Source organism: Microplitis demolitor, chromosome 1 (assembly GCF_026212275.2).
Source record: "Microplitis demolitor isolate Queensland-Clemson2020A chromosome 1, iyMicDemo2.1a, whole genome shotgun sequence".
Lineage (NCBI taxonomy): Eukaryota > Metazoa > Arthropoda > Insecta > Hymenoptera > Braconidae > Microplitis > Microplitis demolitor.
Window position 1 is genome coordinate 2,449,241 of NC_068545.1, and position 13,836 is coordinate 2,463,076.

A 13,836-nucleotide genomic window follows, 5' to 3' on the forward strand; every position below is an offset into this window, starting at 1 on the left:
TTAAATTTCGGGTGTCAAGCCAATTTTTACAAGGAAAGTCTTCTTCACGTGTATTTCTGGCCTAATAATAAATAATTTATCATAAAATAAATTTTTATCAAGACTTTATTGAACATTCGGTCAAGATTCAACTAGTAGACAAAGTATCTTTATAATTATTTTTAAACTGTTGTATTTTATTATGTAAATACTTGATCGTTTGAATTTTACGGTCCTGATTAATATCTTCAGCATCTCGCGCAGCGTATATTCTTCTAAAGTTCAAACCCAGTAACTCCAGCTGGATCTCTGCTAACTCCTGAAGAAGTTCTATTGACACAGCAATATAACACTCGGGTCTGACCTGACGTAAAATAGTACTCAGTGTTTCTATGGCATCTGCTCGGAGTTTCTGAACAGAGTACTGGCTAAAAAATGAACAATCCATTTATTATCTACTAAACTTACGAAAAACTTTAACACAAATACCTGTCGATGTCTTCTTCATAGAAGGCCAGACATCGATACAGTTCACTCAGATCAAGAATCGCGTTGACATAATCCATAGCATGATCTTCGAGGGTATAAAATAATCGTATTTTGGTCAGGTAATTATAAGAGAAATTAAAAAGTGCTCTGGCTTCACTCGTATTTTCTATCAAGGCCGTTGATACTTGACAATTAGTATCAGTATTTAATTTAAACAGCAATCTTCTGTCATCATTATCAGCATTGTCACTTAATTTATTACTCGACTCATCATGGTCAGTCGGGTTCGAGTTTTCTTCAACTGATTCCTTAATTACATCGATATTGCATTGAAATGACGAGAGCCAAACTCGTTCCTGCGCGTCATTTGGTGACAAATCATGAGATAAATGCTCTACGATTTTAGTTATCGATGCATTGAACAAATTCAGACTATACTTCACCCAACCTCTGGCGATCATTATCAATTTTTCTTGGATACTCTGTAATCTATAGCAAACAAAAAATATTCAACATAAGCCTGCAGTTAAAATTTTTTTTTTACTTCTCTGTGATTTCTATTGATGATTCCAAGGCCTTCAATTCGTTCTCATATTTTTTCAGAACAAACTCCGCGACCTCTAAATGATTTTTCGCTTCCCTGAAAATACTTTCTATTCAATTTCTGATAAATAATAGTATATTAAATATGAAAACCCACTCAAATCTATGGTTGGAAGACAGATAAGCAGCCAAAGTAGTTGATTTGATTGACCAACCCAGTGGATCATCATTGATCTCCAACTGACGATCCAGCACTTGATGGTGGTACTCAGCAAATTTATCATGTAGTTCTAGTTTGCTGTAAACAAAAGCCAGCATTTGCAAATTGTTTGTCGCAAGATGTTCCAATTTGCTAGAAAACGACGTTGAAAGATTGGGAGAAAACAAATCGTCACTGCTGCAAAACCCTTCATCTTTTTTAGCTTCGTAAACAGTTTTACCGGATTCCAAAATTTTTCTCGCAGCTTCATAGTCTTCTCGCTTTGAAAGAAGATAACCATAATTATTAATTATTCTCAGTGCCAAGTATATTAATTCACGGGAGCTTATAAATTCATTAATATCATCGAGACATTTGGCCAAAAGTCTTTCGGCTTCATCTTGTCTATTTAAGGTTGTCAAAAGTTTTGACTGTTCGTACAGCAGCGTCGTCTTCATCCCCAGTAATTTTTTAATATTTTTATCATCCATATCTTGATTATTTTTAATCTCCTCAATTTTCTGTATCGACTCTTCAATCAATTTATTTATTTGATCTGATTTATTGACGCTTGGTTCATTTGATTCATTGTCACAATTATTCTTTTGTGATTTTTGTAATTGTTTTATATTTTGGTAATATTTTTTTAATAAATTTATGTTTAATTCATTGTAATTATTATCAGTCATTTTTAATTTAATATAATTTATTCAAAGTTTTGGTTAAATAAATACTATGGCAACACATGTGTAATATATATATATATATATATATATATATATATATAAATGTGGTGGTTCGGCACAACTTCGCGAGATGGCATTGTACAACGCGCGCCTCTCGCAGTACCTCGTCCCTACACCTGTTTTAATACAGAACATTTCCAACATTCTCTCTTTGACATGTAGTTGAATATTTAATTCATCATAACTATTTCACTATTACAGATCAGCAGCTTCTTAACACTATGCCTTATATAATAATATTAATTAGCGGGCATTATGAGGTCGTTCCCACCCAGTGGATAGATAAACATTGTAGTAACAGATCATAAGGTATACACAATCAGATCTCATCAAGTATGGAATATATAAACTCTGAAATAAGTATCTTATCAGGAACACTACAAGACGGTCGGCGCCATCTCGCGGCGAACATCGAACTACTCCCACTGCTACTGTCCAGCATCGGTGACCTCTCTCTCCTACATATATATTTTTTATCCTAAAAAATTTTCCTCTTGGTTTAAGCAACTTTCTTTCTCGCATTAAAGCTCTTAAGAAAACTAAGAAGCATGATGGATCTAACAAAGCTAAAAAATTATTTTGTTTAATTCATATTTTTCTGTTATTTAAATATTCATTTACTATTTCATTATTTTTGGTTTTTTATTAATATTTTTTTTTTTAATTTAAAAAATGAATACTTTATAAAGAATTACTTTTATAAAGGTAGCTAAGTTTAATAATTATTTTCAAAAATTTTTAATACTATAAATTATTAATTAATGATGATAATTAAAATAATTTTAATTTAATTATAAATTCATATTATATTTGTAAAATGTGAACAGTACATGAATATTTATTTACAGTTAAAAAATTAATTTTTAATTTTATTCTTTTTCATTTTTTTGTAATTTATTATCTTGATCTTGAGTTTCATTCGTCACGTATTCAACTTCAGCTTTAGATTCTTTTTCATTAGTCATCTCAGTTGTCTCAGGAATTTTTTCAACTGATAATGATGATGATGCTGTCGTCGATGGACTAGAGTTTTGACTCAAAGGTTCTGCCAAAGTTATTGGGACTAATGAATCTTGTACAATACTTTTTATAGGCAACAACGAAACTAGTGGTTCGATAATTTTTTTACGCTCTAAATACGTTATTCCCTGTAATTAAAATTACATTTATTACTGATGTTTATTAGGAATAAATATTTATAAACTGTTACCTCTTTCTGTAAATGATTGACAGTTATTCCCAAATGAGCCGCCACTTGAACTGGCGGAAAAATAGCGTGCAAACAAAACTGAACATATGGAATCAGTTGATCACTGAAGCATTCAACAAACTTGATCATATTTTCTCTTTCAGTAGTAGCAAAAGCCTGTTGTTCTTGTTTATAAAATACTAAGATTCCTCTTGCGACACTCAGTAACGATTCTTCGATTGCAGAAGTACAGAATTCGGATAAAGCTACCGGCGAGCACAATCTCAATTCATTGAAAGTTGAAATTAATCCATTGCAGTACTCGGCTAGTGGATAAAAGTTTACTAGTTGATCTGGTGGATTTTCCTGAAATTTTAACAATTAATTTATAATTATTATTCATTTACTATAAATTTAAACTTATAATAAATATAAATTTAAATTCATTTATTTATTATAAATTTAAAAAAAAAATACTTACAGATTTAATTTGTGTCTCAGCTTTAATATCAGTACGATGAATTTTATTAATCAACGTAAAAGTCTCCATGTCTTTATCGAATTTCTTCGTAGCCGAATTAACATTTTTTATAAATTTGCTGCTGATAACTTGGATGAATATCATGGACATTCTAGTGGTAAAATCAGCACCGACTCTGCCAAAAGATAACCCGAAGTACGTGCACTGTCCCAGAATTGAATCAACAGAAGTAACATGAGGTAGGTCCTGCTCCAAAGTCGAAAGGAATTGTGACAATTTTTCTTCAAGCCAGTGAGGAAAAATAGCGGCTTCATTGATAACGTTGTCACGATTGACGATCAAATGATCATCGTCGTTGAACATAGCTCTGTACTGAGTAATTATGTTGAATAAATGAATACGCGAGAGCTCGATGGTCTTAGTAAGATGAAAATTAGAGTCTTCTTTGGGTATTGCGTTGAGCAGACCTTGGAACCAGCTGTCACGAGCTTGTAAAAATTTAATACGCAGCTCGGCTTCTGTGAAAGCATCCATAGAACGAAGCAAACCCACTAGCTGAAGACACTTGGCCAGAGGTAGGTCTCCACGAAGTGATCCGACAACCTGGCCGACCATTCCGGACCAGCTGTTCTCAATGTCTTGGACTACTGACTGGACGACGGGAATATCGCTATGCTTGGACCCTAGTTGTCGAGCGTATTGCGATAATTCCAAAGCTTCATTGTATTGGCTGCTACGTAAGCAGGTTTCCATCAGCTGCGGCATCTCCAAGATCTCCAGTATCTCGGCACTTTTCTTCAATGTCAAGTCATTCAGGCGCCTGTGAGTGTTTATTTCCTTGGATTTATCACAAAATGACTGACACTTTTCAACAAACACTGGAATCTTTTTTAATAAATTATCCAAGTGATTTTCGCTTGAATTGAACTCCCGGAATATCTCATGACAGTTGTCAGCTGTCTGGATGAACGTTTTATAATTTGAATAGGCTAGTTCTTGAGTGTTTTGTAATGCCAAATTTTTTTCATCTGTCAAATGATCTGGTTCTTTGTCTGTAATTATTAATAAATAATTACTTATTATCGTCAAAATAAATTAAAAATTTATTGGTCTGCTACTCACTCAGTTGGTCAACATCCAAGCCACCAAGTTTTGTTAAATATTGATAAAAATCTGGATTGTCTTTCCAAGAATCTAAAAAAATTAATAATTACAAATACATACTATAAGTAATAAATTCCATTTTTAAATAATAAATTTAATTTAAATAATAAATTTGTTAACTTACCAGATATTCCATTAGGAAATACTAATTCTATAACTTTTTCTGTTTCGATATCCATTGTTTACTGGTAATTAAATATAGAGAATGAGTACTTATTTTAATTATGCATCGATAAATTATACTTTTTTGTAAATAAATAAAATTGTAATGTTGGCATTTTTAACTCTATTAAAAAATATTATTATTATTAGGTTACTTGTTATTGAGTAGATTCTAAAATTTACTAAAGATGTCTCTGGTTATCATCGATGTTTTTTTTATTTTCCTTTTGGCTATACTATACCTCCATATTTATTCATTCACCTGTCATTCAACTGTCATTTTATGGAGGGAAATTTCTACGATACTGAAAGTCGAAGCTGACAACTAAAAATTTTAGTATTTTTGATCACCAGGTTAATTGTCATCATACAAATTTTTTAAAAATATACACAAGAAAATTTTTGAAAATTCTCACATGCATTTTTTTAAAATTCTGTCTGTCAATATTTATTTTGTTTATTAAAAATAAATAAACATTGGTTAATTTAAATAAATTTTAATAAATAATAATGTACGACTTGAAAAAAATTTTGATTAAAAATAAAAATTAAAATATAATTATTTACTATTTTCAAAAGTTTCAGAATGTAAAGTTTTTCAAGAAAGTAAGTCGCCGTCAATTTTTACCTCCACTTTTAAAAAACAAGTTTAATTTAACGCCGTTACAACACATTGTCATTACAAACCGAAAGGTTCCGTCTATTCCCGACAGCGAGTTACTTTCCGGAAGGACTTAGTACACGTGAGTGTCAAATTTTGTTGATTTGATACATCAGTTCACCGACAACCTGTTTTCAAAAAAAATAAATAAATAAAAGTAATGAATAATTCAAATAATTTCGGTAAATACACACTTTCAAATGATTCTATAAATAAATTACTCAAGTGTGAAGATTTAATAAAGCCAACATACCAACCTAGTGACTCCACTTGGCACAAGTTATTCATCGAGGTTAGTTACCATTTAATATTAACAATTATTTTAAAAATTGTCAAATAAATTTATTTTAAAATTTAGAAACATGAACTCCAAGACCAAGACCAAGACCCAGACGTTTCCATGGACATTGACCATGTAATTGATGACTTAGAAGCTTCTGCTGATGAGCCTCTGCTCCAATCTTCGCAATTTTTTTTCACCCAAGTCGAGAGAAAAATTCCCGCGGCACCTGTTGCGCTCAAAGCAAAAGGGAATGACTTAAATAATATTGCTGAAGTCATCTACGAGTCTTTGGAGCAAAGTAAAAAATTAAATACTGAGTATTTAAATAATTTAAGTGATCAAGAGGTTACTGTTGTCATGGAAAAATTGTCTGAGAGATGTAATTTGAATAATACTTATGACCTGTGCAATTTTATTTGTGATATGGATGCTGATTTAGCTATTCAATATATCAAAGTTATCTGTTCTAAATTATTACTTCAAAAGGTATGTATTTTGTTAGAGCTAATGATTAAATTTAAAAATAATTATTCTTATCGTATAATTAATTTATTTCGTTGCAGATTATTGATCTAGAAGAACCAACGAGACTTATAACAGTAGTAGTAAGTAAATTACTAAGTAAATTTCCTCAAGATATCCAGAAATTAATATTTATTCCTATAATTAACGCTGATCTGAAAGACACATCAGTAGTATTGGAGATCGTTAAAAATTATCCGAGGCAACAAAAACTTCAACTTATTTCGTAAGTTTTTTATTAAATAAAATATAAAAATTTATTTTTCATTTCTGAGTGAAGATGTAGCTGACAACTGACAATTTTTTGTATTTCTAAACAAATATATAAATTGTAAGAAGTCAAGTAGTACAGAGACAACTTTACGATGACTTTTAAAAGGACAAGAAAATTTTTTTTTGTCTTCGTTCAAAAAATTCAAAAATGCGTATTTAGATAAATGGAAAATCAGTATTTATTTAAATTTATAAATTGTCTCATGTCTGTTACATTCGTACTCATACTCATTTTTAATTAACTATTAAATATTTAAGGGACTTTTTAACTGTACAAGAATTAAAAGACTGGCATGTATCGATCATCCCCTCGTTGATAAATATTAAAATTGATAACAACATGAAGGATCGTTTGATAAAATTGTTGGTAGAAAAGTCGACTAGTTTTTCAAAGGAGAAAAATTACAGTAAATTTATTTTGTCATTTATTAAATTAAACCCGCCGTTCACTAAAGAACAGAAGAGTTTCCTGGATGAGATTGTCGCTGTCAATGAGACTATTTTTAAGAAAGCCATGGAAAATATTTTGAATAGCATGTACCTTCATCGTGATCTCTGGCATATTAAATCAGCAAATTAAATTATTAATAAAAAAATTTAAACATATATAATTATTTTGTGGGTCTAAAGTTTTCTGCTATATCGACACTTGTACGAGAGAATGAACAACGATCAGCTGATAACAGTCACGTTGTCAATATGACTGAAGAACTGTCAGGAGTGACAATTGTTGTGTTCATAGCTGCTGGTGTACTGACTTTTTTACTTTTATTTATATTTGCCAAGCGTCAGATTATGAGATTTGCACTGAGATCTAGACGAGGACCTCATATTCCCATTGGACATGACGCTAAAAAAGTATGTATACATTCTTAAGGTTATATCACTAATAAATTAATTTTATTGATACTTTAATTATCAACTATCAGCTTTAAATAATTAATTGTAAACATTTAAGTTTCAATTGATAGATTTTTATGAGTGTATTAAATTTAAAAAGCAATTAAATTTTAAAAAATGCGCGTACTGATTTGTCATTGATCTAAATACGCATTTTAAAATTTTTATTCTACTCAAATTTCATATATTTATTAAAAAATTTTAAACTGTCACTTGTCAGTTACATTCACACTCATTAGATTTTTTTTATTTTTATTTATCCTATAGTCAGATAACTATTTTATTTTATTCGTCCGATATTATGACAATGAATTAAAAATTTTAAAAAAATCATGCACAGAAAAAAAGGATTTTCTGACGCAAGAAAAATTGCCGCGTGTGAAAACTTTTTGCACCAAGAAATTTTTTTTTCTGTGTGATTTTTTAACAGATACCGATATATGTTTCTAAATTTTCTTTTCATTTTTAATTAATTATCATAAGACGAATAATTTATCATTCATATGATTAGTGGAGGTTTAAAGACCAAAAAAATTTTATAATCATGAAATAATTTCAGTCTTTAAAAAGAGAAATTGAAAGAAGAATCCAAGTAATACCTAGAATACAATATGAACCGCAATTGATTAGCGATCCGAGGTATATTATGGAACCAGGAAGTCAAGTGCCACCACATTATTATCGTTTGAAAGCCGTCGATGATGTTAAGACACTTGGTAAGTATGAACTGGGTGATAAATTACAAGTAATTGATAATTATTATGTATAATACATTTGTTTATGTTTATAAATTTAAATAGAATCAGAAATAACAAAATATGACAGTTGTTTAAAACGTCATCCGACTGAAAACTTGCGCGCTTATTTACTGACAACATTAGCGGCCGCATTGAACGGCAGCGGACAGCGAATGATACATCAGTTTTGTGATTTGTATGAACATGCGAGACATGACCCGACTGAGTTTACTGATGAGGAGTATCAAGTTTATTCTAGACTGCACTTGAAACTCATTGACGCGTGAGTATTTAATGAATAGTTTTTTTTTTTAATTTATTGACTGGTGATTTTGATTTTTTTTACAGGGCGCGGTTATTAAAATCGTATCCCAGCAGTAGAAAGTCGAGCCCGAGCCGGACGCCGATTAAAAAAAATGTCGATTCAAAGAGAAATATTTTGGAGCCACGAATGAGGCCACCAGAGGAACAAGTTCTCAGCGGATCCCGGCCAAATACTTTGACAGTGATGGCGCTGGACAATACGGAAACGTCCGTCTAGCATTATGAGTATCGTCACATACAACATATGTGACGAGATTGTAATAAAAATAATTATTTTATTTTATTTAATTAAATTATAAGTTTAGATTTAAGGTACTGAGTAAGGGCGCACAATATTAAACACTATTTTAATTTTTAAAAATGATGTATTCATTTTGACAATTGGATCGGGCTTTTAATAGACAAGTACTTGGTCCACAAGTCATTAAGATGCCGCTGACCTTTCAGTGACACGAGTGTGTTGTGAAAAACAATTTTATACGACGTAGGCAGTGTACTAGTCCTCATAAAGTTCAGCCACTCCATAGTCTGCAATAATTGTAGTTATGATAATTAAATTACTGTAAATTAAACTGGTAAATATTCAAAAGTGGGACTGCGAATATTTTGACAGAAAAATTTTTTTGTTATTTATGTTTTTTTTTTTTTTAATCAAGAATAGTAATTTAAAAAATTTCATTATTATTTTTCAATATGAAGTTAACAGAAAATTAAAAATTTTTGAATGTTTTTTTGACAAATCAATAAAAAAAAATTAAAACTAAAAATATACACATGTAGGAAATGTAAAAAACTATAACAAAAATGATAACAAAAATCATGTCTACATTGAAACTGAATTCAAAATTTTAAAAATTTACCGCCGTCTTAAGTAACGATGCATTTAATTGTAATTTAAAAAAAAAAAAAAGTAATTTTTTGATTTTGAAAATTAAAAAATCAACTGTCGTCTCGAATTAACGATGTAATTAATTTTGATTTAAAAAACTTAATTATTATTTGAAACTTTAAAAATCCCAAGGCAATTTCTCCGGCTAAAAACCATCAGTTTCTTTCCAGACCAAAAAAGTCCTGCCCGCTAAATTAATTGCTGACTTTATTTTACTCTTTCTAAGTTCCAATGCAGATAACTATGAAAAATATAGAAAATTACACAAAATAGATGACAATTTCAGACTAAGTCTAATAGAGGTCAACCTCTTTAGTCCTTTGCAATACAAAATATTAAAATTTCTTTTCCCACTTCTTGATATTCACCATAAATTAAAATAAGATATTATATTATTTATATGTAACATGTAGTTATTAGTGAATACCAATCATTTAAAATGTACGTGTAAATATTGTATACCTGTTGGGTAATTTCCTTCCAATATGGCATCGAGACAATGGTGGCCATAGCATGTGGAAATAATTGAATCCTCATATCGTGCGAGGTAATTAGCGTCTCGTCATTTTCTACAAAACAATTGTCGCACGCAAGTACTATTATTGTTAAAAATAAAATATCACAGAGCGAGCTCGTCGTTTCTAGCGAATAATTATCGTGGGAATTAACAATCGTCGCTTGTATCCGACACATCAGGTCCCAAGACCAGGAGGCGTTTGATTTTTCGGTTAGCAATTTACTCAGAATTATTTTCATGTTACTCAGTAAGCATTTATGGACTCTGCCAACAAATTATTTATTTTTAAATGTATATAAATTATATTATATATAAATAAGTAGTTAGTGATTGTAAAAGTTAATGATAATAATAATAAAAAAAAATAATTACCCAGGCTCAGATGATGACACACGAATTATTTCATTCATCCAACTCAGGGGAATCTCGTTGTCGCGCTTCAAGACCAACCCTGCGCGTATTTTTATTGCTTTTTTCAATTTATCATTTGAAATTGCGTCCCAGACACTTGGCAAAGTTATTCTCTCTATTTTCTCCGCCGTCATTCCCAGCAGAGCTCGAGTGTAAGCTTCAAAAATCTTGCTGTCAACGTCTATTTTATCAAACAACTTCTCCAGTATCTCAGTGATCAGTGTCTTATTGTCAAAGTGCACTAGGTCATCTGTCAGAGCTTTTGAATAAAATCCCATGAGCTCGTCGAACATTTTTACCGCCGTCTCGTCACCGACAGCCGCTTTATCAATAATGCAATTAAAAGTAACGTCCAAAAACGGACCGAGAACTCCGGAAGTAACTCCGCGACATATATCATCCAGGTGAGTACACAAATGCCAGCATTGTTTGAATTCCTCCGAAGTTATTGTTATATCAGAATTATTAGCAAACTTGGCCGTCATCTCGGTCAAATATTTGCTGACAAATTCTTTGGCTGAGGGAGAAACTGCTGCCTGGTGACACGCCAGCGAAATGCCTAAAGTAAAACTCTCTGGAGACACGTTTATCGCTTTGCTAAATAGTTCCCACTTAATGGGCGGCAGCGGCTTGGGATATTTGTAGGAAAATATTCTCAAACACTCCATTAATATTTTTTTAGTCTGCGGGTTCAAGTTATCGGGGCTGTAGCGTCTCAAGTACTCGCCAACAGCTCGGACCGGACTTTTCTCCGGCAGATATTTAAAATTTATCGGCTCGCCCATCGCCCACATGTAGATCCCCGTTTTGAATCCATACAACTCGTCAGTTATAAATTTTATTATCAAATCTCCCGCCAGCGACAGCGCAGGCTCGTAAATAGTCTCGAGCATCGTGATCCAGCAAGTGCTGGGTATGTAAGTGAGGGCTTGCTCAGCCTTGTCTTCTTTTTCTTCTACTTCTTCCTCTTTATTTTCTCCTTCTTGGGCCCTTTTATAAGAGACCAGATCCTTCATAAATACTTCCGGGAGTACTGTAATTTTAATCTGATTGATCGTATAGGCAGCAAGTGCTTTGAAAGCCGCCTCAACGATTTCCAAGTTCCTCGTGGTCTCAAAACACGTTAGCTCCCACAGTTTTTTTAGAGACTGATCAACCAGTTCTTCAAACTGCTCTTCAGGATGCGCGACATTTGAAGGTATGTCGGCAAAAAAATCACACATGCTCTTAATTACAATAGATCGCTCCTCTTTGTTCATTTTCGGCGACAGCACTCGCCAGGTCGAACAAACGTCCGCGATACCCGCGACGCAGAGCGCGGAAATTCCCCTCAAAGCGAGTGCGCTCGCAGCACTTCCTACTGTGTCTCCGCATCTATTCAGAGTTTGCGATAACAAGGGAACCAGTTCAGCTCCATGCTCCGGTTTGTTTTCACAGATGAAGACCATGGCCTTGGCGCAGGTCACGTTGGCTTTCGTGCTCTTGTCATTGCGATTCATGTCAATCAAAGCTGTAAGCAAGTACCTGTGGCATCGCGGCTCCACCATCCATGCTTTCAAAAACAAATTTATAGCCACGTACTTCAGAGGTTCGTCAGCGGCGACCAGTGTCTGCAAGGTCTGTACAATAATCGGTACATTTTCTTTGGAGACAGCAAGCTCTGGTAAAATAAAAAGCAGTTCTTTAGTTTCCTCGATTTTCCGCGAGTTTGATAGTTTGTACAGCAGCATCGAAAGAACATGACCAGCAAAATTATTATTTTCTCTGGCTATTCTTACCAACAGACGTCCAGCTTTCAGAATAGTCTCGGTGGATTTACTCTCAAGAAATATCCCTCCGATAATTAATTTATATCTGTACAAAAATTCTTTGGGAATATTTGACAGGGTATCCAAGCAAATGTTTAAATTAACGCACGACTCAATTTGCACGCAGAGGTTCGTGTAGAATTGTAGGTGCCGATTTGCGTGGTGGAGATGACTGAACAAGTTGTCGTTGTAAATTTTCTCAGGGTAGCTGTCGCCTTTTAGAGGTCTGTCGGAGGTGGCAGTGATGGTGTTGATCAAATTGTCAGCAATTTCAAGCGCATCGGATGATAAAGGTGTCGCGTAGGCCATCCAGGGTAAAATCGACGACACCAATGAGTGAGCAACAATCTCATTACACTGCAATTTGTTTATAATTGAAGCGGCGATTTTAATTAAATCATGCAAATAAATAACCGGTGTTATGATCAACATTTCAGATAATATTGATACTGTGATATTGGCAATTAAGTTGTCATGTGGGTTATCAGGATCAGCGTGCTCGAGAATGGACTCGATCATTACGATGTTCGACCTCGGATCGTAATTGTGTTTCAGTAGATCTAGAGCCAGAGCGGCAATCAGCGGCCCCAAGGCTGTAAATAATTTTTTATTATTTTTAGTTACCGCAAATTCTGTTAACTCTAGTACTAAATTGTTGGTATTTATGCAAGAGTTTAAATTATTTGTACGCAACCACTGGATTATTTCTAACTGCAGCTCCAAAGTGCTGCTGGTTTTCATGAGAAGGTGCCAGGTCTGCTGACGAAAATTTTCTGCAGATGAATTGAACGTTGGGTTGCCCAGAATGTACATAAATACGGGCCTCAGAAGTTCCACGTGGTGGTAAACGGACTCGGGTTTACAATCGTGGAGCATTGACTTCATTTCCCCGAGGACGTTGCGCCAGGAGTCGGTTTTCTCGTTCAAAACTGTAATGAGCGGGTGCTGAGGAGCCTGAATAGAAAACGGGCATTCATATTTTGCGGCCGGGTGTCGCGATTTTAAATCCAGGGCCAGCAGACTGCAGATCGCTGAGGTTACGGCAGAATAATTTTTAGTCTCTCCTAAAATCGCAATTAGTTTTGAAAGCGTGGGAGATATTTCGATCAGTCCAGACTCCACTAGAGCTACCACTGCGTGACATGACACCAAACTTACAACCGCGTTTTCGCTTTTACATTTTGTGAAGAGTGACTTCAATTCTGATATCTGTCAAATATCGTAATTGATAATTAATTTATTCTAGTGATTAGTAATTTATTAAATTACCTTCAGTGGGTCTTCATTGTTACTTATTTTATTTTTTGTTATTTCTAGAATTTTTGATATTCCCTGGACAAAAAATTTTATTTTATTACTCCAGTATTTTGAAAATTTATTTTTAAATAATGACTTACGTGCGTTATCAGAATTGAATTATTTGAAGATAATTTGTACTCTATTTCGTCCATTATTTTTATTTATAATTAACAATATAAATATATATGTATATATTTATAAAAATATGTTTATTTTTCTCTAACATCTAGACATCATAACCTTTTTAAATTGTTATGACT

General features: G+C 32.9%; 5 protein-coding genes across 5 annotated transcripts; 2 read left to right on the forward strand and 3 right to left on the reverse strand.

Moving 5' to 3' along the window:
• Window positions 1–127: 127 nt before the first annotated feature.
• LOC103570184 (KIF-binding protein-like) lies at window positions 128–1,668 on the reverse strand. Its single transcript, XM_053737940.1, has 4 exons — window positions 1,227–1,668; window positions 1,013–1,121; window positions 469–957; window positions 128–407 (listed from the first exon to the last, which is right to left on the reverse strand). Exons 1-4 carry the CDS (start codon window positions 1,666–1,668, stop codon window positions 128–130), a joined length of 1,320 nt encoding a protein of 439 aa, XP_053593915.1.
• A 1,063-nt stretch (window positions 1,669–2,731) lies between these two features.
• Window positions 2,732–5,087, reverse strand: LOC103568400 (conserved oligomeric Golgi complex subunit 8). The gene is made up of 5 exons (XM_008545246.3): window positions 4,915–5,087; window positions 4,749–4,820; window positions 3,627–4,678; window positions 3,167–3,511; window positions 2,732–3,104 (listed from the first exon to the last, which is right to left on the reverse strand). The coding sequence occupies exons 1-5, from the start codon at window positions 4,967–4,969 to the stop codon at window positions 2,826–2,828; spliced, it is 1,803 nt and encodes a 600-aa protein (XP_008543468.1). The 5' UTR covers window positions 4,970–5,087; the 3' UTR covers window positions 2,732–2,825.
• A 130-nt stretch (window positions 5,088–5,217) lies between these two features.
• Window positions 5,218–7,375, forward strand: LOC103568378 (uncharacterized). The gene is made up of 5 exons (XM_008545218.3): window positions 5,218–5,306; window positions 5,532–5,905; window positions 5,972–6,382; window positions 6,460–6,644; window positions 6,950–7,375. Exons 2-5 carry the CDS (start codon window positions 5,774–5,776, stop codon window positions 7,269–7,271), a joined length of 1,050 nt encoding a protein of 349 aa, XP_008543440.1. The 5' UTR covers window positions 5,218–5,306; window positions 5,532–5,773; the 3' UTR covers window positions 7,272–7,375.
• LOC103568389 (protein C1orf43 homolog) lies at window positions 7,287–8,870 on the forward strand. The gene is made up of 4 exons (XM_008545226.3): window positions 7,287–7,549; window positions 8,151–8,307; window positions 8,392–8,611; window positions 8,677–8,870. Exons 1-4 carry the CDS (start codon window positions 7,391–7,393, stop codon window positions 8,867–8,869), a joined length of 729 nt encoding a protein of 242 aa, XP_008543448.1. The 5' UTR covers window positions 7,287–7,390; the 3' UTR covers window position 8,870.
• A 141-nt stretch (window positions 8,871–9,011) lies between these two features.
• On the reverse strand, window positions 9,012–13,816 carry LOC103570179 (focadhesin). The gene is made up of 5 exons (XM_053737617.1): window positions 13,675–13,816; window positions 13,547–13,609; window positions 10,431–13,486; window positions 10,004–10,322; window positions 9,012–9,180 (listed from the first exon to the last, which is right to left on the reverse strand). The coding sequence occupies exons 1-5, from the start codon at window positions 13,726–13,728 to the stop codon at window positions 9,022–9,024; spliced, it is 3,651 nt and encodes a 1,216-aa protein (XP_053593592.1). The 5' UTR covers window positions 13,729–13,816; the 3' UTR covers window positions 9,012–9,021.
• Between the last annotated feature and the right edge of the window lie 20 nt (window positions 13,817–13,836).

Excerpts from the sequence above, each read along its gene's own strand:
- LOC103570184 (XM_053737940.1), bottom strand. The coding sequence starts at position 1,668 with ATGAAGACGACGCTGCTGTACGAACAGTCAAAACTTTTGACAACCTTA. Across the intron at positions 1,122-1,226 it reads GATCAATGATGATCCACTGG|AAAGTATTTTCAGGGAAGCG; the intron begins GTTGGTCAATCA and ends GAAATTGAATAG. Across the intron at positions 958-1,012 it reads TCAATAGAAATCACAGAGAA|ATTACAGAGTATCCAAGAAA; the intron begins GTAAAAAAAAAA and ends TGTTTGCTATAG.
- LOC103568400 (XM_008545246.3), bottom strand. The coding sequence starts at position 4,969 with ATGGATATCGAAACAGAAAAAGTTATAGAATTAGTATTTCCTAATGGA. Across the intron at positions 3,512-3,626 it reads CTGAGACACAAATTAAATCT|GAAAATCCACCAGATCAACT; the intron begins GTAAGTATTTTT and ends TTAAAATTTCAG. Across the intron at positions 3,105-3,166 it reads TCAATCATTTACAGAAAGAG|GGAATAACGTATTTAGAGCG; the intron begins GTAACAGTTTAT and ends TTTTAATTACAG.
- LOC103568378 (XM_008545218.3), top strand. The coding sequence starts at position 5,774 with ATGAATAATTCAAATAATTTCGGTAAATACACACTTTCAAATGATTCT. Across the intron at positions 5,906-5,971 it reads GGCACAAGTTATTCATCGAG|AAACATGAACTCCAAGACCA; the intron begins GTTAGTTACCAT and ends TTTAAAATTTAG. Across the intron at positions 6,383-6,459 it reads CTAAATTATTACTTCAAAAG|ATTATTGATCTAGAAGAACC; the intron begins GTATGTATTTTG and ends ATTTCGTTGCAG.
- LOC103568389 (XM_008545226.3), top strand. The coding sequence starts at position 7,391 with ATGACTGAAGAACTGTCAGGAGTGACAATTGTTGTGTTCATAGCTGCT. Across the intron at positions 7,550-8,150 it reads TTGGACATGACGCTAAAAAA|TCTTTAAAAAGAGAAATTGA; the intron begins GTATGTATACAT and ends AAATAATTTCAG. Across the intron at positions 8,612-8,676 it reads CACTTGAAACTCATTGACGC|GGCGCGGTTATTAAAATCGT; the intron begins GTGAGTATTTAA and ends TTTTTTTTACAG.
- LOC103570179 (XM_053737617.1), bottom strand. The coding sequence starts at position 13,728 with ATGGACGAAATAGAGTACAAATTATCTTCAAATAATTCAATTCTGATA. Across the intron at positions 13,487-13,546 it reads ACAATGAAGACCCACTGAAG|ATATCAGAATTGAAGTCACT; the intron begins GTAATTTAATAA and ends GATATTTGACAG. Across the intron at positions 9,181-10,003 it reads GGAAGGAAATTACCCAACAG|ACTATGGAGTGGCTGAACTT; the intron begins GTATACAATATT and ends CAATTATTGCAG.